Raw genomic sequence first — 24,940 nt, forward strand, 5'->3', positions numbered from 1 at the left:
TTGGGGGGGGGCGTCCACTTCCAGTGGGGTGAAGGGACTTTTTGGGAAGGGCGGGGTCTTCAGGAGAACAAGCAGGCTCTGCCGCTCTCCATGTTCCCTCTCAGGGGTCCTTCTCCCCTGCCCCAGCAACCCTGGTGTGGGATGTGGGGCCACGCTCTCTAAGCGACCCCCAACTCCCGGACTGAGCCAGAGTCGCCCCGAAGCCATGCTCTCCAATCGACCCCTGGTTTGGGGTCGGGCAGAATCTGGATGCCCGAGCGCAGCCACCTGCCCTGCAGAGGGCGTTAGAGAGAACGGGGCCTGCCTCACAGCGGGTTGGGATAGATGACCGCAGGACCCCCTTCCGACGCTACGATTCCTCCTTTCTGATTCCTCCTCTCCCCTCCCTCCGCAGTTACGAGAAGCGGCTGTACTGAGGACGGATTCCGGAGCAGCGGCGCCCAGCGAGCGGCCCCCACCGTCCCGGCCCCCGTCGCCCGCTGCCGGCGCACCTGAAGGGGCGGGCTCACCTGGCTGCCCCCCCCCCTCCGGCCTGTCGGGCTGCGCTGACAGGCAAAGACTTGCACTACGAACCACCTGGCTGGCGCCAGAGCCGTGTGCCACCCTCCTCCTCTCTCTCTGTCTCGTTCTGTCCATCTCTTTCTTTCTGTCCCAGCGCTGGGGGGGTGAGTGACTCTCCCCACCACGGCAGGACCTGCTGGCAGCCTCACGGATCTCTGCCGGAAGTCGAGGGGGGCATGACACCCCCTCCATGCCCGCTCTCCTCCCCGGGGCACAGTTGAGGGGAGGAGGGGGCTAGTGGCGAGGCCCCCTGCTGTGGGAGCCAGAATCCTGGGACCAGGTCCCCCCCCACACCGCACCCCAAATGGGGCTCCCCAAATTCCCAGAGGCTGTTGGGGCAGAGGGGCTGCCCCTCTTCCCCTCTCTGCAGCCCCCTCCCCAGCCAGGCTTGCTGGAGCACCCGCTTTCCCGACTGATGTTAATTGGGGGGGGGGCAGAAATGGGGAGAGCCAGGGAAACGTCCCCAGGGGACTCTGCACCCCATCTCATCTCAGGACCCTCGGGAGGTTTGTGCAGCTGCACTTGGGGGGCACTGAGGCAGTTGGTTTGGGGGTCACAGCCTCCCCCTTAAAGCCGAGAGGGCCGTATCCTGCCCTGTTTGGGTCTCGTCCCTGCCAAGCGACGGGGGCAGCAGACCCTTGCCCTCCTCTTGGCCGCTGGGGGTGGGTGGGGGGCAGCTGCTGCTGGCCAGAGCCCCGCTGGGTCTTGGGGGCTCCTTCAGAGTTGCCCCCTCCCTCCCCCCTCGCCTCAAGGCTGTATCTCTTGCGCATGCTCCTCTTGTGTCACTGTGTATTATTAAAGAATAATAAAGCTACGGAGCATTGTTTAATGGTCTGGTGTGAGGAACACAAGGAAAACCTCACTGGATCCGGCCCAAGGGGCCTCTGAGTAGCCCTGCCTCCTGTCCACACAGTGGGTCAGCCTGGGGGGGGTGGAGCCCACCATCGGATCCGAGCAACAAGAGCAACGCCCCCTTCCCCTAATTTCCAGCATTCAGAAGCCCTCCAGGTTGGCATCCGTCCTGGCTTCCTGCAGCGGCAAGTTCCGCAGATCCTTCTCCATGGATCGGTCCAAGCCCCCTTTTCAGAAGCCATTGGGGTGGGGGTCCCTCGGTTTAACCCGTCTGTGTGGTGTGCCCTCTGCTTGCCCCTCTCAACGACTCCAGATGCAGGGCAGATTAATTTTTTGGGAGGGGGAGACTTCGCGTTGCCCACTTCCCCCCATTGCAATCCTGGCTTGCCAGCTTCCGCTGCTGACGGGTTGAGAAAGACCCCACAACCTTAGCAGGGTGGGGGGAACAGCCTTGCTGCCTGCCGTCCTTCTGCTGGTGGCAATTCAGCTCCATGCCACCCATCCATGGCACCTATTTCCTGGGCACTTCCATTGCAATAAGCTGCAGCGCTCAAAAGTATGTGGGTTTTTGGGTGGGGAGGGTTGCTCCACTGGGACCCCCAAGTCCAGCCACCCATCCGGTTGCAGCCTCCTGGAGCGGCTCTGGCAAACGGGCCTTTCGCCTCCATGCCCGCCGCAGGGATGGCAGCGGCGATGTCTTCCTCCTCTGCCGAGCGTCCATTTCTGGTTCCTTCTCATGCGCTAAAGTTTCGCTTGGAGTCCGGAGGCGGGCAGGAGGCCCAGCTGCTGCAGGAAAGCGCCCAGCGCCCGGGCGTACTCCTGGGGGTAGAGGCGCAGGTGTTGCGCGTGGCGAGAGACTGCCCACTCCTGCACCTGCACGCGGAGGCCCAGCGCCTGCCAGGCGCCCAGCAGCTGCTGCATGGTGCGGGCGTCGCTCAGCGGGTCGTTGTGGCAGAAGAAGACCAGCACGGGGCAGCGGAGGGGCGGGTGGTGGAAGGCACCCAGGGCAGCCTCGTAGTGTGCCACGGTGCAGGGGCGGAAGAGGCGGAAGTAGAGCAGGGCGCCTCCGTGGAGGAGAGGCCGGACGGCCGCAGAGGAGCTGGTCATCCTGGCCACGCCTGGGGGGGGGGGAGAGAGGAGAGAAAGAAGGCAGCTCAAGCACCCCAGGTTTCTTTTTTGGGGGGTAGGAGACAGAGATGCGGGAAGGAATAATAATAATAATAATACCGTGCCCATCTAACTGGGTCTCCCCGGCCACTCTGGGTGGCTTCCAGGTAAAGGTAAAGGAACCCCTGACCATTAGGTCCAGTCGTGGCCGACTCTGGGGTTGCGGTGCTCATCTCGCTTTACTGGCCGAGGGAGCCGGCGTACAGCTTCCGGGTCATGTGACCAGCAGGACTAAGCCGCTTCTGGCAAACCAGAGCAGCGCACGGAAACACCGTTTACCTTCCCACCGGAACGGTACCTATTTATCTACATGCTTTCGAACTGCTAGGTTGTCAGGAGCAGGGACCGAGCAACGGGAGCTCACCCCGTTGCGGGGATTCGAACTGCCGACTTCTGATCGGCAAGTCCTAGACTCTGTGGTTTAACTCACAGCACCACCCGCATCCCTTGTTGGGCAGCTTCCAACCAAATATCAAAAACAATACAGTGTCAGACATTAAAAACTTCCCTAAACAGGGCCACTTCAGGTGTCTTTTAAAAGTGAAATAGTTGTTTATTGCCTTGTCATCTGAAGGGAAGGCGTTCCACAGGGCAGGTGCCACCACCGAGAAGGCCCTCTGCCTGGTTCCCTGTAACCTCACTTCTCGCAGGGAGGGAACCACCAGAAGGCCTTGGCGCTGGACCTCAGCATCCATGTAGAACAATGGGGGTGGAGAACGGACTTCCGGAACAGATTAAGTTTGAGGACCAAGGTACCACTGTATTCTGAATTCTGCGCTTTGATGTTTTGAATGCTGGCTGTGAGCTGCTCTGGGCACGGCCTGTGGGAAGCCAACCCGTCCCGCCAGCCCCTTCCTCCCCACCCCAGGAGGTCCACTGCTCACCCTGAGCCATATTCTCCAGGCTGCCTGCGACCAGGCTGTCGTAGACGCAGCCGCAGATGCGCTCTCCGATGCCGGCATGCCGCTCGGGGTGTCTGGCAAGGTGCACCATCATCTGGGCAAAGGTGTACCCTCCGATGGAGAAGGCGTGGATGAGGAGGGGCTGGGTGCCCAGGGCCTTGCCCTCCCCCAGGAGCCCCAGGAGCTCCTCCGCGTACGCCAGGCCCCACCGTGGCCACAGGAAGTGGCCCAGGCTGCTCTCGGCCACCAGCACAGCCCAGCCACGGCCCAGGTAGAGGGAGAGGTACTTGGCCAGGGCACCGGGCCGGGCGCCAAACCAGGGCAGCAGCAGGACGAGGGGCTGCGAGTCGGCAAAGGTGCCCGCAGGCCGGTATAGGCAGACGGTGCGCGAGATGGGCGTCACGGCCGTGCCAGGCGGCTGGGAGGCTTGGCTCGCTTCTGGGCTGTCCTCAGACCGGTCCTCTGCCAAGGCGCCTTCGGGTCTGATGCCAGGAGGGGCCTCGGTTTCCATGGGAGGCATCGCAGGCGCCGCTCCTGCAAGGTCTGCCGCCGGCACTTCGCCCAGGAGGCCAGGCAGCCCTGGAAAATGTCAAAGGACCAGAAGGAACATTTTATCATATGTGGTGGGAGTGTAAAAAAGTAAAGAACTTCTGGGAAATGATATATAATGAGATGAAAAAGATGTTGAAAGACACATTTTTTAAAAAACCAGAAGCATTTTTACTTGGTATTATAGGTCAGGACATTAATAGGCAAGATGTTAAATTGTTTTTATGTGCAACAACTGCGGCAAGAGTATTGTTAGCCCAGAAATGGAAACAAGAAGAAATTCCGATGAAAGAAGAATGGCAGACGAAATTAATGGACTATGCAGAATTGGACAAAATGACAGGAAGGATTCGAAACCTGCGGGACCAGAGATTCACAGAAGATTGTGAGATGTATATGAATTATTTGAAGAGCAACTGTAATCAACTACAAGAGGTTTTGTAAGGAGAAATATACAAAGTGTTACAAAGTAGAAAAAGAGAGTGATATTGGTTATGAGTTTGAAATGTAATAGGGAAGATAAGAAATGCATACTGAGAGATTAGATTGGAAAATTTTCAGACAGGATTGATGGAAGTCAAAAATTTGAATAAGATGCAAAAGTATGTTTAATTATTGTTGAAAATGATATGTTAAAAAACTAATAAAAAATTATATACAAAAGAAAAGGAAAATGTCAAAAGGCCAGAGGCTTTTTTTTACTAGGAATTTTAAGTGCAGAGACAGCAAAGGAGCAGAAACAATCATTTATATATGTGACGACAGCAGCGCTGGTACTACTGGCCCAGAGATGGAAAGAAGATCAAGTCCCGACCAGAAACAAGAACATGATGGACTACGCCAAAATGGCGAAAATGACCAGGAAAATAAGAAACCAGGAAGAGAGGAACTTTGGCAGGATTTGAGTGATGCTTGAAATGTACTAAAAACGAAGGTAAAAATGGATTATTTAAGAAAAATAGAGAAAATATGTGAGGCAGTTGAAAAAAGATTGAAAATGGAAAGCAGGGAATCCTAAATGCTGCTGCTTATGTCTAATGTTTGAATTTAAATGTGTAGTGTAAAACTGAATAAAAAAAATTTTTTAATTAAAAAAAGGGAAATGTCAAAGGAGTACCTGAGAAGATTTTTGGACAAGGATTATACCATCATCGTCCGCCACTGGGGGCAACATCTTGGACTGGCCCCCATGTTTTTATAGTAATTATCTGTAAGAATAGAAGAGCCTAAGGAGAGCCTGTGCTGGATCAGGCCCATGGCCCAGCCAGTCCAGCTTCCCCTTCTCATAGGTGCTCAGTGGTTGCCTGTGGGAAACCTGCAGTCAGGATTCGAACTCAAGATCCCGCTCCCTCCAGGGGTCTCCTGCTGCCTCTGACGGTGGAGGCAGAGCACGGATCCTGGCTCAAAGTCATCCCTGGTCCTCTCCTCCTCTATGAACTGGTCTAAACCTCTTTCAAAGCCATCCAAGTTGGTGGCCATCACTGCCTACTGTGGCAGGGAGTTCCACGGTTTAACCAGGTCCTTCATTTGATCTGTCCTGCATCTTCCAACCTTCAGCTTCATCTGATGTCTCCAAATGCCAGTCTAGGACCCGGGAGAGTCCAGGGTTCAAATGCCCACTCAAGCACAAAGCCAGTCCCTGCCTCTCAGCCTGGCCTGCCACGCCGGGGGGGGGGTGGAGATTAAATGAGGAGGTTGCGGGATCACGGATATAAGTGCAATGCAATAATATATGATCCTGTCTGTAGTTGACCAGATAGATAGATAGATAGTGATAGATAAATAGGTTATAGATGGCAGTGATAGATAGAAAGATAGATGATAGCGATAGATATAGATAGATGATAGATAGATAGATAGATAGATAGATAGATAGATAGATAGATAGATAGATAGATGATAGATAGATAGATGATAGTGATAGATGATAGATAGCTAGATAGACAGATAGATAGTGATAGATAAATAGGTTATAGATGGCAGTGATAGATAGAAAGATAGATATAGATAGATAGATAGATGATAGAGATATACATGATATAGATGATAGATAGATAGATAGATAGATAGATAGATGATAGTGATAGATGATAGATAGATAGATAGATATAGATAGATAGATAGATAGATAGATAGATAGATAGATAGATAGATAGAGATAGATAAATAGGTTATAGATGGCAGTGATAGATAGATAGATAGATAGATAGATAGATAGATAGATAGATAGATAGATAGACAGATAGATGGATAGATAGAGATAGATGATTGATAGAGATATACATGATATAGATGATGATAGATAGATAGATAGATAGATAGATAGATAGATAGATAGATAGATAGATATAGATGAGAGAGAGACAGAGAGAGATGCTTCAGGCTGTATTATGAGGAACACAGTTCCGAAAGGAAACAAACAAGAAATCCATTCCCAGAACCAGCAAGAGAGCTAGCGAAGGAAACTCCCGAGGCGAGAAGAGGATTGGAAAAGGGCTCAGCTCAAAGATCACCCGGGTGGTTCTCTGAAACTGCAGGAAGTGCGCAATTGCGGAGGGAGGGATGGGGAAGAGAGGCCCCCTAGGGGAACTTCCTGGGGGGACAGGACACTCCGCCCCCCCACCTGATCCTGATCCGCTGCGTTTCCATGGGAACAGGGACCGGGACTAACCCCCCTCCCTGCCCCCTGCCTGACCTTAATGCTTCTAAATCTCTCCAGAAAGCAGGAGGTGGCAAGGAGCCAAGAGGAGCAGAGAGGGAGAGAATAGCCCCCCCCCCCGTCTCCCCAGGCCCCAGGAGCCCCCCACATCCATCGGGGACCACCTGCATCTTTCTCCCCCTTTCTCTGCATCACAGGGCACCCCAAATTCTTCTCCCCCCCCCCCCGTGCACACACAGGAGAGGGGGCAGGGAGCTTTAATCTGCAACCAAAGTTCGGTTGATTAATTAGACTAATTAACCGATTGATTGAAGCATGCAGCCCTAAATAGAAACGTTGTGCTTTTCCTCCCCTACCGGCATTCGCAAGCTCTAATTGCTCACTCCTCCTTGAAGGGCTGTCCTCTTTATCGCTCCCTAGGAAAGGGTCTCGCCGCCCCTTTTGGGTGGATGCGCATTCCGGAGAAGATCACTTCGTCGTCCTTGCACATTTCTCCAAAAAAATAAGAGAGCGTGAACTGGAAAAAAAGAAGAAATACATGGATCATCCAGGCAAGGCACTCACAGAATTGTAGAGTCGAAGGGAACCCCAGCGGCCATCTAGTCTGCCCCCTGTGATGCAGGGATCTCAACTGAATAAGCGCTGGTAGATCTGGCTTCTGCTGAAAAACCTCCAAGGAAGGAGAGTCGGCCACGTTCTCAGGGAGCCTGTTCCACTCAGAATGTTCTTTCTGATAATAATAATAATAATAATAATAATAATAATAATAATAATAATAATTTTATTTATATTCCAGCCGAAGCCGGGCTCAGAGTGGCTAACAACGATAAAGGTAACACAGCAGTCTAAAATCAATTCATTTTAAAATCAATTCAGAATCAAATTAATGGCAACCATTGGGCTAGAGTCCTATGAGGATTACAGAAGGAGAGAGGGGGTCAGACCAGTGGCGTAGCGTGGGGGGTGCCAGGGGTGCCAGCCGCACCGGGCGCAACATTTGGGGGGGGCGTGTTTCGCCGGCCCTCCTCGAGGAAGCAGGAACCCCACTGTCCTCGGACCTCCTCCGAAGGCTGGCGGGGGGGCGGAGAGACCTCCTCCCGCCGCCAGCCTTCAGAAGGCTGCTCCGAAGCCTGGCGGTGGGGCGGAGAGACCTTCTCCCCGCGCCAGCCTTCGGATGGCTGTCCTGAAGACTTGTGGTGGGAGCAGTGTCGTAGCGTGGGGGGTGCAGGGGGGCCTGCTGCACCTGGCGCAACATCTGGGGGGGCGCGGAAGAGACTCGAGTGCTAAAATCCACGGGTTAGGGGGCGCAAATTACTTGCCTTGCCCCGGGTTAGGAGGCGCAAATTACTTGCCTTGCCCCGGGTGCTGAGAACCCACGCTACGCCACTGGGTCAGACTGTGCCTTGGCCAAAAGGCCTGGGGCAACAGCTCCGTCTTGCAGGCCCTGCGGAAAGATGTCAAGTCCCGCAGGGCCCTAGTCTCTTGTGACAGAGCGTTCCACCAGATCGGGGCCACGGCTGAAAAAGCCCTGGCTCTGGTTGAGGCCAGCCTAACCTCCCTGCAGTCCGGGACATTCAAGATGTTTTTGTTTGAAGACTGTAAGTTCCTCTGTGGAACATACCAGGAGAGGCGATCCCGTAGGTACGAGGGTCCTGGGCCGTATAGGGCTTCTATAAACATCAGGAAGAACATTATGAGTCATGTCATGAAGTATGTCATGACAATCTGATTGACTTACAGTGGTACCTCGGGTTACAGACGCTTCAGGTTACATACACTTCAGGCTACAGACTCCGCTAACCCAGAAATAGTACCTCGGGTTAAGAACTTTGCTTCAGGATGAGAACAGAAACCGTGCTCCGGTGGCACGGTGGCAGCGGGAGGCCCCATAACCTAAAGTGGTGCTTCAGGTTAAGAACAGTTTCAGGTTAAGTACAGACCTCCAGAATGAATTAAGTACTAAACCCGAGGTACCAGTGTACTAAGAAGCAGCCAGTTTCAAATTGGGTTAAGCACCTGTGGGACACGTTTATCTTTCTGGGCGCAAAGTCCACGGCAAGAATGAGGAAGGGCAGATCTGAGGGGCGGCCGCTCTGTACATCAAAGAGGATAGTCCAGAGAGTCCAGCGAGCCAGAAATCCCCAGGAGGAGGTGAGAGCAGCCTTCCGGATCAGACCAGATCTAGCCCAGAATCCTGTTCTCACAAGGGTTGACTTGTGCAAAACCAGCTAGCAGGATCTGAACACAAGACCCCTTTCCTCTCCTGCAATTGCTGCCTCCAAGCGGGAAGCCGTTGTGGCTGGTAGCCCTCCATAGCCCCCTCCTCCTCCGTGAATTTGTCTGATCCTCTTTTAAAGCCATCCAAGTTGGTGACCACCCCTGCCCCCCCCCCGCCTACCTCACACGGTTGTCACAAGGGCAATCCATCACAAGAGAGCACTTTGTACACTAAGCAGCAGCAGCGCCACTCCCTGGGCTGGCAAGAGGGATGCAGACTGGATCAAGGCACACGGAGTCTGGGTCACAGAGGAATCTCCCAGTCGCTATGGAGACCCCCTGGCACTGTGCCCCCCTCCCTCTCCAGAGTCAGGCCAGACCTGGAGGTGCCAGGAGCTGACGCCTGTCCGAGCCAAAGCCCTGCTCAGGGGGGAAAGGAAGCGAGAATGGGGAGGGGGGGAGCTACTGGCCACAGACGAGCCCAGGATCACCCAGGCCTGGCATCAGTTGGCACCCTTTGACACATTCCATTTCTTTTCCTTTCATGAGATTTATACCTCACTGGATTGTGTAAGTGCCTCTAAGCAGGACGCAAAAAGGTAACGAGGAGAAAACCACATGATTAAACTACTTACACAGCTTAAAATTGGTAACACCATTTAGGTTTCTGGGTCAGGCTTGCCAAAACAGGAATGTTTTTAGCAGGTACCGAAAAGAATACGGTGATACCTCGGTTTACGAACTTAATCCATTCCGGAAGTTCGTTCTTAAACCCAAACCGTTCTCCAACCAAGGCACACTTTCCCTAATGAGGCCTCCCGCCGCCGGTGCCCTTCCACTGTTAGATTTCTGTTCTTAGACCAAGGTAAAGTTCTCAAACCGGGACACTATTTCTGGTTTTGCGGAGTTTGTCAACCGAATCATTCTTAAACTGGACTGTTCTTAAACCGAGGTACCACTGTACAGTGAAAGATCCTGCTTGATATCAATAGGCAGGGAGTTCCAAAGGAATGAGTCTCATTTGGCCCCTGCAGTAGTGCCAATTCCGCCAATCGGAGCAGTCAAGTGGGCACAGCTGGGGCAAGGTGATCCTGTAAGTACAGTGGTGCCCCGCAAGACGAACGCCTCGGAAGACGAAAAACTCGCTAGACGAAGGAGTTTTTCGTTTTCTTAGCCACTTCGCAAGACGCATTTCCCTATGGGCTTGCTTCGCAAAACGAAGCTTGCCCCGCAAGCTCCGGGGATAGCGGGGAAACGCAGCGCATCTTCCCCGCTGTCCCCAGACCTCTTTTGAAGCAAGGGGCGGCGGGGAGAAGATCGCTTCTCCCCGTTGCCAGCCCCGCAATCTCCGGGGACAGAGGGGAAGGCGCGCGCGCGCCTTCCCCTCTGTCCCCGAACCCCTTTTGAACCAAGGGGCGGCAACGGGGAGAAGCGATCTTCTCCCCTCTGCCCCTTGCTTTAAACAGGTCCGGGGACAGAGGGGAAGGCGCGCAGCGCTTCCCCTCTGTCCCCGGACGGTCTCCATAGGAACGCATTGATTGATTTTCAATGCATTCCTATGGGAAACCGTGCTTCGCAAGACGAAAAACTCGCAAGAAGAAAAAACTTGCGGAACGAATTAATTTCGTCTTGCGAAGCACCACTGTAAACCGGTGCCAAGCAGTTGAGGGCTTTCTGTACTAACAGCTTGAACTTGGCCCGGAGAGAAACTGGCAACCGCTGCAGATTTCTGAGTGCCTGTGCTCAGTAAGTAGCGCTTGGGACTCTGACTCTCGTGAGTTCAATCCCCACGTTGGGCAAAAGATTCCTGCTCTGCAGGGATGGCCTAGATCAGGCTTCCTCAACCTCGGCCCTCCAGATGTTTTTGCCCTACAACTCCCATGCTCCCTAGCTAGCAGGACCAGTGGTCAGGGATGATGAGAATTGTAGTCTCAAAACATCTGGTGGGCTGAGGTTGAGGAAGCCTGGTCCCTTCCAACTCTACAAGTCCATTATTCTACGCTGACAAGGTCTTGCTCTTGTCAGCAATTGCGCTGCAGCATTCTGCAAGGACTGCTGCTTTCAAATCGAGTACAGTGCGCCTTGCAGTTTTGACTGCCGCCTGTCATTCTAAGAAGGGGGTTTGCTGTGGATTTGCTGGTGGAATGTGTGCTACAAAGGCCTTCAGATAACCCGTATTTTCTCTCCCCTCATTGAAGCTCCTTGGTGCTGGAGAAGACTCTTGAGAGTCCCATGGACTGCAAGAAGATCAAACCTCTCCATTCTGAAGGAAATCAGCCCTGAGTGCTCACTGGAAGGACAGATCCTGAAGCTGAGGCTCCAAGACTTTGGCCACCTCATGAGAAGAGAAGACTCCCCGGAAAAGACCCTGATGTTGGGAAAGATGGAGGGCACAAGGAGAAGGGGACGACAGAGGACGAGATGGTGGGACAGTGTTCTCGAAGCTACCAGCATGAGTTTGACCGGGAGGCAGTGGAAGACAGGAGGGCCTGGCGTGCTCTGGTCCAGGGGGTCACGAAGTCAGACACGACAAAACGACTAAACAACAACAACAAAATGAAGCTCCTGAAGCTATCAGGACATCCTAGAGACCTTTCCCCTGTTTATCGATTCTGGAGGAACAGAGTCGTCCTCCTCCTCCTCCTCTCTCTGATGTCTACACGCATCGCATCGTATCAGCAACGCATAAGCCCAGCTCAGGTCCCAAAGGTGACCTCTGCTATTTTTAAGTAGGATAGTTCCTGCAGATGCTTTGCTCTGAGACCGTCCTTCAGTTCTTCAAATTACAAGAAAGGAGATTCTGCCTCAAGAATCTCCTGATGGCGAGAGCTGCTCAGCAGTGGCGCAGTCTCTCCCTCAGAAGGTGGTGGGCTCTCCCTGGAGGTTTTTAAGCAAAGGTCAGGTGGCCATCTGTCCTGGAGCCTTTAGCTGTGCTTCCTGCACTGCATAGGGTTGGACTAGATGACTCTTGGGGTTCCCTTCCAGCTGCAGTTCTATGGTCCCCAGATAGCGCATGCCTGGCCAGCATCCCGTACCCCATTAAGTACAATCAATTTGCACTGCCAGGTAAGCACAGCCAGCCCCACTTCCTCCACCCCAACACACACCTGCGATCCCCAGGTAGGGCTCCTCTGGGGGCGGGGGGGGGCCTTGAGCTCTGAGCTCCCTCTCTGCAAAAGCAGTGGGGGAGCAGGAGGGGGCAAGCTGTTGCAGTGAAACGGAGCCAGCCCCCTGCCCCCACCGTGCCCCTCTCCAGACGGCTGGGCCTTCCTTTCCCTCTCTCTGGGCCGCTCAAACATTCCTCCAGGAGCCTCTACAACGCGTCCCCCCCCCAATCCCCCGTAAGCTCCCCCCTCCAAGCAGCTCTAGGGAAACTGGGTGCACCCAAGAGGTGGCTCTGGGTCAGTGACGTCAGTCTGGGGGTACTGGGGAGATGCAGCCCCGGGCTTGTTCCCTGGCTGGAAGGAGCCGCGCTCGCCTGCTTTTACGCAAGGCGCGCCCTGGCGGAGAGCGGCCGGCCACCCCCGCGGAGCCACCAGAGCATCGGTGACCCACTTTCCGCGTGGCCCTGCAGCGCTGGCCGGGCTCCTGCCCCCCACCCCGCCCCAAGTACGAGCTCCTCCGCCCCTGCCGGGGATGGCGCTGCAGCCGCCCGAGCGCATCTGCTCTCTGGCTCCGGGAGGGGAACTCGGAGCCGAGCTTGCGGGGCTTCTCTGCCAGGGATGCCTGAGCGGCGATCGGAGCGGGTTGGACTGGATGACCCCGGGGTCCCGTGCAACTCGACAATTCTTACCACTTCACATCCGCATGCCTCCCGGGGGTGCGGCTGTCCCGCTGGTCCTGCCTGGGGAGGGCTGAGCGAGGTGCCCGGCTCAGCGCCGTCTCCTCGGCGCGCACCTTCCTTCGCCCGGCTCAGCGCCGTCTCCTCGGCGCGCGCCTTCCTTCGCCCGGCTCCAGAGCGCCCCTGAGCGCGTGCAGAGTGCCTTGCAAGGAGCAGCGGGTCTCGGGCCAACGGGGAGGGAGACTCGGAAGAGAGAAAACAATCCCCCTGCCCCTGGGGAAGGAGGGGATTTTCGGACGGGCCGTGCGTCTTTGGAGAGGGGGCGCAAGGCGCGGAGAGGAGAAGCGGAGCGCCGCGCAGGGATTCCGCCGCCGACCCCTCGCCTTCCCCGGCCGCCTCGGACTCGCCGCCGCCTCCGGCCCGGAGCTCCGCTCGCCTCGCCCCGCCGAGCGGCCGCCTCCCCGCCTCGGTCCGGCTGGGCTCCGTGCGCCTCCGAAATAGGCTCGGGCAGCAGCCTGGGCAGCTTCCGCCTCGCCGCGGGCCGGCCCCCTACCCACCTCCCCGGGGATCGGCCACAGGCGGAAATTCAACCGGTGCAGCGGCCGCCGCCTCTTCCCCTTTTGCTTGGCGCGGGAGCTGCTATGGGGCCGCCAGCCGCTAAGCCAGCTTAGGTCAGGAATTCCGGGCAGGATTGCTCCTTTGGTTCTTATTTTTTACTAAGTATTTTGTTTTTTGTTTTTAAATATATTGTAATTTTATGCAGTGAACCGCCCTGAGATGTACGGTTAAATGCAAATTTAATAAACAAAAACAAACACTGTCTTAGGGCGGCCCACCCATGAAGCAAGGTGAGCGCCTCAGGCGGCAGGATCCACAGGGGCAGCAAATCCCGGTGCAGATCTTTTCCCCTTCACTCCTCATGTGGCTCTTCCTAAAGAGCGAGGAGCTGGAGGAGGCAGGAAAGCCACTGAGCGTGTTGCAGGAATTTATGTATAGGTTGGGGGGGAGGTTGCCCCTCCAGCAGATATCATGCACATGCAGCCACTACCAGAATCAGCACAATCACTTTTGTGACTTGTCCCCACAAAACACTTGGTCACAGTTTCTTCCTAACTATTCAAAGGGCCTTTGCTGCACGATACCAAATGTAAGAATTCACTGATAAATGTATCTATGTACTGACTCACTGGGAAAACTTCAGAAATCCTGGGCAGACGTGAGCTCAGCTACCCAGCAGCCCCTCTGCCTGAGTGACAATCCCTGGCATCCTGATACCTGAGTGCCAGGCAGGTAGCCATGCCAGAAATAACAAACCCAGATGAAGACAAAAGGGTGTGATGAACTTGGCTAGGAAACAGGGAAATGTAAAGATCTCTTTTGTGACACTTGATGGGTGTTTGGTGGAGGGCAAGGGGAACCATGGGGCAGGGTCCAGGATGCTCAGATTACGGCCACCAGACCTCCCCTTTCATGATGTAACCGTGATGTATGAGTGATGTAGTTTGGGGGTGTAACATGGGGATTAGCAGCTAATAAAAGTTTGGGGGCTCTTTTGTTTGGGGCCTCCATCTTGTTCCACCTGGTGCCAAGCAGATGCGCACTAAGGGAAACCTGCAAGCAGGATCCGATCACGATAGCATTTCTCCTCCTGCTGCGGTGTCCAGCTGCTGGCATTCAGAAGCATCGCTGCCTCTGACTGTGGAGGGCAGAGCAGAGCCAGTGTGCTGTAGTGGTTAAGAGCGGTGGACTCGTAATCAGGTTCACGTCTCCGCTCCTCCACATGCAGCTGCTGGGTCACCTTGGGCCAGTCACACTTCTTTGAAGTCTCTCAGCCCCACTCACCTCACAGAGTGTTTGTTGTGGGGGAGGAAGGGAAAGGAGAATGTGAGCCGCTTTGAGACTCCTTCAGGTAGTGATAAAGCGGGATATCAAATCCAAACTCTTCTTCTTCATCATCCTGCCTTGGAGCCTTCATGTTGTGGTCATGGTCATGTTGTGTGGACACCTGATTATTGTCTTCCGAAGCAACTACTCTATTCTGAACTTAAAAATGGAAAGCATAATGCTGGTGGTCAACAAAAGAGGTTTAAAGACTTTCTCAAGGCAAATTTTTAATAATGTAGCATGAACACTGACAACTGGGAAGAACTGGCCTGCAAGTGCTCCAATTGGAGAACAGCCTTGACCAAAGGTGTCATGGGCTTTGAAGACGTTTGAACTCAGGATACAAGGGAGAAACGTGCTAAGAGGAAGTTACAGGTGGGTAGCCGTGTTGGTCTGCCATAGTCAAAACAAAATAAAAAAATTCCTTCCAGTAACACCTTAGAGACCAACTAAGTTTGTTATTGGTATGAGGTTTCATAGTACAGTGGTACCTCAGGTTAAGAACTTAATTCATTCCGGAGGTCCATTCTTAACCTGAAACTGTTCTTAACCTGAGGTACCACTTTAGCTAATGGGGCCTCCCACTGCCGCTGCACCACCACCACAATATTTCTGTTCTCATCCTGAAGCAAAGTTCTTAACCCAAGGTACTATTTCTGGGTTAGCGGAGTCTGTAACCTGAAGCGTATGTACCCTGAAGTGTCTGTAACCTGAGGTACCACAGTATCTGAAGAAGTGTGCATGCACACGAAAGCTCATACCAATAACAAACTTAGTTGGTCTCTAAGGTGGTACTGGAAGGAATGCTTTTATTTTGTTTTGTGCTAAGAGGAAGGCACGTTTGTCAAAACCACACCGGGATCAACTCCTGCCCAGAAACCTATGTCCCCACTGTGGAAGGACGTGTGGATCCAGAATTGGCCTCCACAGTCACTTAAGGACTCATTGTTAAAACCGTGTTCATGGAAGACCATCTTACTCGGCTACAATTGATCGCCAAAGAAGAAGAAGGAGCTTTCAATACCTCTTATCCTTCAGAAATGTGTCTAATCCTCTTTTAAGCCATCTCTGCCTTTGGAGCTGAGATTTATGGTCCTCTCTGTCTCCAAAACAAAAACATTCGCACCAAGCAGTAGGTGTGGTATGGCAGGAGAGCTTCTGTGGCTGCCCAAGGGCTCCGGGAAGGGCAAGTCCTGCACCGCCTTTACTGGTTCTGATTTGAAAGAGAGGAAGAGCCGGGTATCATCTGTGATAGGAATTTTATGGTCTTAGATATATGGCAACATTCATAACTGCACATACATAGATCAGCACAGGAAAGCCAACCTGGAACCATTTTGATTCCTAAACTGACCAAATCCTTTCTCTGCAAGGTTAAAAATGGAAAAGCCTCCCCATTGTCTCTTCCTTCACAAATCCTGTCTTAATCTGTGTTTGAATAAGGTGTGAGCCTGTGACCTGGCCCAGGAAATAAGTATTTTACCACTACAAAAGAATGGCCAGGCTCCCCAGGCAATCCAATCAAGTAACTTGCCAGACAGGAGATAAACTGTGACAGGAGAAAAACAACATTAAAATTTCTGTGATGTAGGTGGGATGTATCTGAGGGGTGGTCTTAGGTTACACCCCTTCTGTGATGTATGCATAATGTTTCTGGGGGTGGTCTTGATCTAGAGAATGGGAATTTCAAAAGTCTTTATAAGGCCTTCCAGGCCATTGTTCTGGGTTCCTCCTCTCCTGCGTGTGAGGGGAGTACCCTGTTGCAACAGATCAATAAAGATCAAGCTTACTAGCTGCTTTGCTTCTCGATATTCTCTGGTTGGCCTCTGTTATTTTCTCCTACCAATAGGGAACCTATGTAAGGACTCTATATGGGCTCTTGGATACCCCATAAGGGAAAAGGGCATATTTTTATTTACAACACATCCATATCATCTGCACATGGTTGATGGGGCACAGCTGGCGGGCATGCAGGGAAAGGGGAGGCCGCCGGCAAAGCCGCACAGCTCCCCCACTGGCTGGAGCACCCCTGAGAGGCCAGCGCCCTGGTGCAAAGCGCCACTAAGCCCAATAGGAAAGATGGCTCTGACTGGCAGGCCAGGGAATCCATCGCTCAGTGGGTGGAGCATTGCATGCAGAAGATATTGGGTTCAATTCCCAGCACCTCCAGGCACGGCTGGGAGTTTTGCCTTTGTTAAACCCAAGCGAGCTGCTGCCAGTCAGTGCAGGCAGTCTTGAACTAGGTGAATTGAGCCAGTATGAGCAGTCATGAAATTAAAAGACGCCTGCTTCTTGGGAGAAAAGCAATGACAAACCTAGACAGCATCTTAAAAAGCAGGGACATCACCTTGCGAAAAAAGGTCCGTCTAGTTCAAGCTCTGGTTTTCCCAGCCGTGATGTATGGAAGTGAGAGCTGGACCATAAAGAAGGCTGATCGCCGAAGAATGGATGCTTTTGAATTCTGGTGCTGGAAGAGACTCTTGAGAGTCCCATGGACTGCAAGAAGATCCAACCTCTCCATTCTGAAGGAAATCAGCCCTGAGTGCTCACTGGAAGGACAGATCCTGAAGCTGAGGCTCCAAGACTTTGGCCACCTCATGAGAAGAGAAGACACCCTGGAAAAGACCCTGATGTTAGGAAAGATGGAGGGCACAAGGAGAAGGGGACGACAGAGGGCGAGATGGTGGGACAGTGTTCTCAAAGCTACCAGCATGAGTTTGACCAAACTGTGGGAGGCAGTGGAAGACAGGAGTGCCTGGCATGCTCTGGTCCAGGGGGTCACAAAGAGGCGGACACGACTAAACAACTAGACAACAACAAAGGCAGCTTCCGTTCTTCCTGCAAAAGGCCCTCTGCACATGCTCCCTCCCTCCTTCAGCAGGAGCTCAGTTCTGCACTGAGCTTATCTGACTGTCCAGGCGCAGGGTCAGGGTGCGGCCACACGGCTCAGCCCCAATTTCACTCGCCATTCGATGCAAGCAGGCGGAGCAACCCAGTTTTCTGCAGCCTGGAGTAAAGACCCAGTTTCCTGTGCCTGACTGACCCAGAGTGGAAAAGCTGGGTGTGCAGCAAGAGATCGATGGGCGCCAGTCACACCAGTTGGAGCCATGTGTGTGTGCCCTGGACTGTGCAGAAATGGCAAGGCTGGCAGCGAAACGGAGAGATCAGAATGATCCGCTTTTGATAGAAGAAGGCCTTTTGTGGACTGCTTGAAAAACACACTCTAGTCAAATGAAATTGCGGCCACAGGATTCATGATGAAGGCAGCGGAGAAAAAATGTTAAAATAACGGTAAATGGAGAAACCTCCTGCACTGGATAAAGATAAAATGCCATAGAAAGGGTTTGGGTAGAATACACTGTGGAGGTCAATTTATGAAGCAATGTCGTTATTTGGGATGAAGACGACTGTGAAAAGGCTTGGAAGAATGTAATAAAAAATTATGTTGCGAAAAGAGAGAGAAAAGCTGGGTGTGCAGAGAGAGATCGATGGGTGTCAGTCATACTGTCTGGAGCCATGTGTGCCCTGGAGGGGGGAGAGGCATGCAAGGGGGAGCGAAGGGGGGTCTGTTTGCAGGGAGAAGGGCAGGGACCCCCAGCAGGGTTTGGCACAGCTGAACTGCAGGAAGGGGAGGGCAGGCTGGGAAGCCACAGCTCAGAAAGGACCACTTTCCTTAGGATCAGAGAGCAGCAGCCTTGGAAGGGACCCTGGGGGTCATCTAGACCCTCCCTCTGCAATGCCTCCGGGTTCCACACAGGGGAGGCAGCGGTGGCAGAGAGACGGCGTCAGAGAGGCTGCGTTCCGTGCTAAACGTCGTGGGTTCAATTCCCGTTGGCTCCTGGCAGAGGCATAACTAGGGGTCGACCAGGCTGTCCCCTGCCAATAATAATAATAATAATAATAATAATAATAATAATAATAATAATAATAATAATAATAATTTATTTATACCCTACCCATCTGGTTGGGTTTCCCCAGCCACTCTGGGCGGCTTCCAACAAAACACTAAAATACAATAACCTATTAAACATTAAAAGCTTCCCTAAACAGGGCTGCCTTCAGATGTCTTCTAAAAGTTTGGTAGTTATTTTTCTCTTTGACATCTGGTGGGAGGGCTTTTCACAGGGCGGGCGTCACCACCGAGAAGGCCCTCTGCCTGGTTCCCTGTATCTTGGCTTCTCACAGCGAGGGAACCACTAGAAGGCCCTCGGCGCTGGACCTCAGTGTCCGGGCAGAACGATAGAGGTGGAGATGCTCCTTCAGGTATACTGGGCTGAGGCCGTTTAGGGCTTTCAAGGTCAGCACTGACACTTTGAATTGTGCTCAGAAACATACTGGGAGCCAGTGTAGGTCTTTCAAGACTGGTGTTATGTGGTCTCGGCGGCTGCCCCCAGTCACCAGTCTAGCTGCCGCGTTCTGGATTAGTTGTAGTTTCCGGTTCACCTTCAAAGGTAGCCCCACGTAGAGCGCATTGCAGTAGTCCAAGCGGGAGAAAACTAGAGCATGCACCACTCTGGCGAGACAGTCTGTGGGCAGGTGGGGTCTCATCCTGCGTACCAGATGGAGCTGGTAGACAGCTGCCATGGGCACAGAACTGACCTGCGCCTCCATGGACAGCTGGGAGTCCACAGCAGGCCAAGGGTGCATGTGCGAAATCCTCACCTCTCTAGGCAGGCTCGCGGTGGCCATACTCTTCAACAGGGAGAAATGTAAAGTATTGCAAAAAAAATGAGAGGCACAAATACAAGATGGGTGACACCTGGCTTGAGAGCAGTACATGTGAAAAGGATCTAGGAGTCTTGGTTGACCACAAACTTGACATGAGCCAACAGTGTGATGCGGCAGCTAAAAAAGCCAATGCAATTCTGGGCCGCATCAATAGGAGTATAGCATCTAGATCAAGGGAAGTAATAGTGCCACTGTATTCTGCTCTGGTCAGACCTCACCTGGAGTACTGTGTCCAGTTCTGGGCACCACAGTTCAAGAAGGACACTGAGAAACTGGAACATGTCCAGAGGAGGGCAACCAAAATGGTCAAAGGCCTGGAAACGATGCCTTATGAGGAACGGCTAAGGGAGCTGGGCATGTTTAGCCTGGAGAAGAGGAGGTTAAGGGGTGATAGCCATGTTCAAATATATAAAAGGATGTCATATAGAGGAGGGAGAAAGGTTGTTTTCTGCTGCTCCAGAGAAGCGGACACGGAGCAATGGATCCAAACTACAAGAAAGAAGATTCCACCTAAACATTAGGAAGAACTTCCTGACAGTAAGAGCTGTTTGACAGTGGAATTTGCTGCCAAGGAGTGTGGTGGAGTCTCCTACTTTGGAGGTCTTTAAGCAGAGGCTTGACAACCATATGTCAGGAGTGCTCTGATGGTGTTTCCTGCTTGGCAGGGGGTTGGACTCGATGGCCCTTGTGGTCTCTTCCAACTCTATGATTCTATGATTCTATGATTCTAACTGTTCCACTTCAAGCGGGACATCCCAGAATTACAGAAGCCATACTGGCTTCCGGTTGGATCCCAGGATGCTCCCACAAGAGCACGACCCCAAAAGATGCCCGTTTTGTTGGGGGGGGAGCGTGCTCTTACACAAGTCACCTGGCTCCTGTGATAAGAGTGTGGTCCCCATCTGGGGGGACGCCCTCTTGTGCAAGTCATGTGACTCACACGGGAGCCTATCCCGGAAAGATGCACGTCCTATTTTCCTCTGTGGCATTTTGGGGGGTGGGGTGGGGCTAGGAGCCTGTCTGCCTACCTGTGCGCTCCTTGGACAGCTCCTCTGCTGTCCTGGGCGGCTGGGAGAGGTGTGCGCCTCTGCAGAGGAATCCAGTCACTGGTGTGGGCCGTCACAACAGCCCTGCAGGGCCCCCTCCCCAGTGGGGCTCAGTGGGGCCCTAAACTGCCTCTGTCCTGTATCCCTGAAGGAGTGTCTCCACCCCCATCGTTCAGCCCGGACACCAGCGCTGAGGACCCTCTGGCGGTTCCCTCCCTGTGAGAAGTGAAGTTACAGGGAACCAGGCAGAGGGCCTTCTCGGTGGTGGCACCCGCCCTGTGGAACAACTTCCCATCAGATGTCAAAGGAATAAACAACTATCTAATGTTTAGAAGACATCTGAAGGCAGCCCTGTTTAGGGAAGCTTTTAATGTGTAACATTTTAATGTATTTTTAGTCTTTGTTGGAAGCCACCCTGAGTAGCTGGGGAAACCCAACCAGATGGTACAAATAAATAAATAATAATAATAATTGGAAGAAAAATGGAGAGGTTGTTGGGAGGGGAGGGACTTGCAAGAGGAGGGAACAGGAAGGGAGACAGAATGGAAAGCGGCTGGCAGACTGAGGGACCAGAGGAGGAGGAAGAAGAGAAGAAGGATCAGAGCCCATCTTGATGTTCATGGCAGAAGTCACAAATGTTATGAAAACTTTCTTTAAGAAACAGATAAAAGTTCCTGGAAGCTTTAAAGAGGGTTCCAGAGTTTTCTTTAGTGTGTAGGAGTGGCACTCTAGACTTGATTGGTTGTCAGCTGGAGGTGCAAATAAAGGGAGAAAGTTGCAGGCTACAATTTCCACACGAGGAAAGCACACACACACATACACTGTCAGCACACACGCTGACAACAAGGTTGGAAGTAAGACAACGTGTGCTGCTGATACTGTGAGTTTTGCTGTGTCAGGATTGTTAATTACTGGACTGAGAGTATACGCTGCTGGAGAGATAAAGAAGGAATGTAAATACAGTGGTACCTCGGGTTAAGTACTTAATTCATTCTGGAGGTCCGTTCTTAACCTGAAACTGTTCTTAACCTGAAGCACCACTTTAGCTAATGGGGCCTCCCGCTGCTGCCGCGCCATTTCTGTTCTCATCCTGAAGCAAAGTTCTTAACCTGAAGTACTATTTCTGGGTTAGTGGGCCTGAAGCGTCTGTAACCCGAGGTACCACTGTAGCTTGTATATACAGTCATACCTTAGGTTGAGCACGTTCGAGTTGCGCTCCGCGGCAACCCGGAAGTAACGGAGCGCGTTACTTCCGTGTTTCGCTGCTTGTGCATGTGCAGACACTCAAAATGACATCATGCACATGCGCAGAAGTGGCAAAAAGTGACGTGTGCGTGCGCAGACGTGCTGTCGCTAGATACGTTTGCTTCTGGATGTGAACGGGGCTCCGGAACGGATCCTGTTCGTATCCAGAGGTACCACTGTAATAGGAACAGAAATGCTTGTGCTGCCAGTCAAGCAATAAAGAAGCTCTTGACTGTGAATCTGAGTGTGACTCCTGTTCTTGTCCTCTGCCTCCGGGGAAAACTCTGCTACAAACAGTCAGAAGTGGTTTTACCGAGGTGCCACCACACAAGCCGAAAAGCGTGTGGGCATTAGCCTCTAATAACAAAGGGGACAGAAAGCAAACATTTTTGGGTTTCTGGTCCATGGTCTCTCCTGCCTCTGGAGGTGCTGGCACAGCTGCTTCCCAAGGGTGCAAGGGAGTATAGGTGCGACTCCGGCTCCAGGCAGGGCTGGAGCAAAACCCTGGGGAGCCTCTGCCCGTCAGTGCGGGAAGAACCAAGCTAGACAGGCCCAACGGTCTGGCTCAGCAGAAGGCAGCTCCCTCTGTTTGCTATAAGAGGGGTAGCAGTGGGGGACCAGGCGGCCAGAACCACAGCCCCATCGGATGGGGCCCACAGGGTCATCCATCCCAACCCCTTGCAACGCAGAACTCGCAGGTGAATCTCCACTGCGCTTCCCAAAGAGGAAACCCAGACACGTGTCTCCATAAAACTCTTTTATTGATAAATAAAGGTTAAAACTCTCTCTCTCGCTTTCCCTGCTCCCTCCCCCAGCCCTGGTGAGGGGGGGTTCCTCACCTGCTTCCTTTTCTTCTTAGTCGACGACACCACGGAACAAGGCAAGACATCCTTTCATCGCTACTAAAGGGAGCAAACTCTTGTTGGAGGGCAGCCCCCACCCTTAGGGGATGGGAAAGCAAGTCTGGAGAGGGGGGGATGTGGGGCAGGCTCTTTTCTAACACTGAGGCCTCAGCAGACCAGAGGAGGACACAGGTTGGGGGCAGGGGGGGCATTGCATATGGCTGTGCCCCAGCAGGGATGTCCGTTTGTCTTTCCTTTCCCTTGGGGGTGGGGGGAGCAGAGCAGACAAGAGCAGCCCCCCCATGCTCAGCCGCACCCCACGATTCCTGACCCATGCAAAGTCGGCAACTGGGGGGGGGAGAGTGGCAAGGCACCTGCCCCACTGCAGCTCCCGTTGAGAATTGCACGTGCCTTTTTTGGGGGGGTCAAAGGTCAGCCTCCCCTCCCTCCGCCCAGGCACGCCTACAAGTCTATGGTGTCGCTGCTGACGCTGAGGGCGTCGATTTGGCGGCACACGTCCATGAACTCCTCCTGCAGGAGGGCTGCGTGTGGCCCCCGGGGCCCCGAAGACGACGACACCAGGGATTCTTGGGAGACGGGAGCCTGGGGCCAGCTCTGGCGGCCCGGAGGCGGGGGGCTCCCGCAGGCCGGCGAGACCCGCGGGGGGCTTTTCCCGGGGCTGGAGCTGAGCACGAGAGAGGTGTCGTCCGTGGAGTGTCTGTAGGGGCAGGTGGAGCAGGTGCTGCTGCCGCCCTCGCCGCCCCCCCAAGGCTCCGGGGACGAGGAGGCGGCGGTGGTGGCTCCGCTGGCCCCCTCCCTGCTGGCCCCCCAGGACCGGGCAGGCACCAGCTCCAGGCAGGAGGCCGTGCGGTAGAGCTCGCTCTCTGCAGACCGATCCCGGGCCAGGCTGAGTGACAGGGTGCTGGAGGGGGCATAGGGAGATCCCCCGTCCTGGAGGAAGAGCCCCTCGCTGCACAGAGCTTCGTCGATGCTGCGCCGGAGGTCGATGGGCGAGGGGGGCTGGAAATCAGCCGTGGGGTCGCCAGCCTCCACGGCCACGCTCAGCACGGAGACGGCTTTGGCGTCGTCGGCCTCCCCGGCAGGCAGGGCGTAGAGCGGGAGGTAGTCGGACTCGCTGCGGGCGATGGTGTCGCAGACCACCAGCTTCTCGTGCTGAGACAATGCCCACTGGAAGTTGTTGGGCAGGAGCTGGGCCTTGGCAGCAGCGGGGTCCGCAGAGAGGCAGCAGCAGCGGGCGCAGCAGGGCGGCCCGCTGGCTGGAGAGGAGCAGAAGGTGGCGTACAGCCCCAGGAAGGCCAAGGGCAGCCCCATGCCCGCCTCGCAGATGCGGCAGGCCAGCTGCAGCCCCCACCAGGGCCAGGGCCCAAAGAGCTGGGGGCGCAGGCCGTAGCCCAGGGCATGCAGGATGGCGTAGGTGTGCAGGCTGGCGCTCAGCAGCCCAAAGAAGGCGGCCGGGAGGGCGGTGTGGGCGGCCTGCCTCCACTGGCGGGTGTCGGCGAAGGGGCAGCGGCAGGCTGGCTGCGTGGCGCTCTTGAGGTCGTAGATCTGTGCGGCGTCGGCTCGCGCCCTGCAGTGGAAGATGAGGAAGGAGACGGAGAGCAGGGCAGCCAGGAGGGCGAAGGCGCCTCGCGAAGCCAGGAGCAGGAAGGGCAGCTGGTGGAGGAGGTCAGTGGCCAGAACGGCCCCCGTGGCCACTGAGAAGTGGAGCAGGACCAGGGCAGCCAGCAGGCAAGGGTGGCGCAGGCCGGAGGGCGAGGAGTGCTCCAGGCGGGCGCGGCGCGAAAGCAGCAGCAGGGTGGCGGCCAGGGCCGAGGTCAGGCAGGGCAGTGCCAGGTCGTGGAGCAGCCGCAGGGCAAAGGCGGGCAGCAGCTCGAGGTGCCCGCAGGCGTCGCCCAGGAGGAGGGCGGCTCGCCCGCCGCCAGCCCCCAGCAGCAGCAGCTGCAGCAGCGCCAGGGTTTTGCAGCCGGCAGGGCAGCGGCAAGGGAGGCCCAGCAGGCCCAGCAGGGAGAGGAGGGCCAGGAGGGCAAAGAGGGAGCCTGCCCCATAGACATGAGCCTCCCAGGCCAGGCCCCACTCTGCCAGGGCCACATCCCAGTCGGCGTGCAGCGGCACAAAGAGGGGCAGGGCCGGCGAGAGCAGCGAGGAGGCCGGGGGTGAGCCAGGGTCGGGCAGCGGTGAACCGCAGTCATTCAGGAGGTCAGGTGGGCAGCCTGGCAGAGCCACGAAAGCCCCTTCGCTGCCCGGAGATGCGGAGAGGCTGCTGGATTCGGAACCTATGGGGGGAGAAGGAGAAAAGGAGGCGGACTGAGAGGTTGGTTTGTTCGCCAGGAGCAATTCCCTGAAAGCCCCATCGTGGATCCCACTCAAAGGATGGAAGGAAACTGCCAGACCTGCAAATGTATTATGAGACAGCCTGTTTGTGTTAGTTAAAAGAGTGGATTATATTGGATAATGCAGACATCCTGGACTTAGAAGGTCATGATTTT

The 24,940-nt window shown here is 54.4% G+C and overlaps 3 protein-coding genes across 11 annotated transcripts in view; 1 reads left to right on the forward strand and 2 right to left on the reverse strand.

Annotated features, from left to right (window-relative positions):
• The window catches only part of IMPDH1 (inosine monophosphate dehydrogenase 1), a 64,892-nt gene extending 63,517 nt beyond the window's left edge, over positions 1–1,375 (forward strand). For all 4 annotated transcript variants that reach the window (XM_081210218.1, XM_081210219.1, XM_081210217.1 and 1 more), the window contains exon 15: positions 395–1,375. In XM_081210218.1, the coding sequence (XP_081066344.1) occupies positions 395–416 (22 nt within the window). In that variant the 3' untranslated portion in view covers positions 417–1,375. The remainder of the gene's footprint in view (positions 1–394) is intronic.
• Positions 1,374–13,151, reverse strand: LOC308595778 (transmembrane protein 53-A-like). Of its 6 annotated transcripts, none has more exons than XM_081210482.1 (5): positions 12,845–13,151; positions 12,701–12,804; positions 7,047–7,207; positions 3,465–4,061; positions 1,374–2,531 (listed from the first exon to the last, which is right to left on the reverse strand). In XM_081210482.1, exons 4-5 carry the CDS (start codon positions 4,000–4,002, stop codon positions 2,155–2,157), a joined length of 915 nt encoding a protein of 304 aa, XP_081066608.1. In that variant the 5' UTR covers positions 4,003–4,061; positions 7,047–7,207; positions 12,701–12,804; positions 12,845–13,151; the 3' UTR covers positions 1,374–2,154. The 6 variants fall into 6 exon arrangements, with proteins under 6 accessions (XP_081066608.1, XP_081066609.1, XP_081066610.1 ...); XM_081210483.1 differs by having other exon boundaries at positions 7,074–7,207; positions 12,845–13,150; XM_081210484.1 differs by lacking the exons at positions 12,701–12,804; positions 12,845–13,151 and adding an exon at positions 9,089–10,122.
• A 9,184-nt stretch (positions 13,152–22,335) lies between these two features.
• The window catches only part of PRRT4 (proline rich transmembrane protein 4), a gene marked incomplete at its 5' end in the record, with an annotated part of 31,117 nt that continues 28,512 nt past the window's right edge, over positions 22,336–24,940 (reverse strand). The window contains 1 exon segment of the mRNA XM_081209901.1: positions 22,336–24,727. Coding sequence (XP_081066027.1) covers positions 22,896–24,727 — 1,832 coding nt within the window. The 3' untranslated portion in view covers positions 22,336–22,895.

The sequence above is a fragment of the Podarcis bocagei genome, assembly GCF_964188305.1.
Source record: "Podarcis bocagei genome assembly, chromosome: 10".
Lineage (NCBI taxonomy): Eukaryota > Metazoa > Chordata > Lepidosauria > Squamata > Lacertidae > Podarcis > Podarcis bocagei.

What these genes read in the sequence shown, in the direction of transcription:
- LOC308595778 (XM_081210482.1), bottom strand. Translation starts at nt 4,002, where the DNA reads ATGCCTCCCATGGAAACCGAGGCCCCTCCTGGCATCAGACCCGAAGGC. An exon ending in CCTGGAGAATATGGCTCAGG is followed by an intron (nt 2,532 to 3,464) that starts GTGAGCAGTGGA and finishes CCCCCCCCCCAG; the next exon opens with GCGTGGCCAGGATGACCAGC.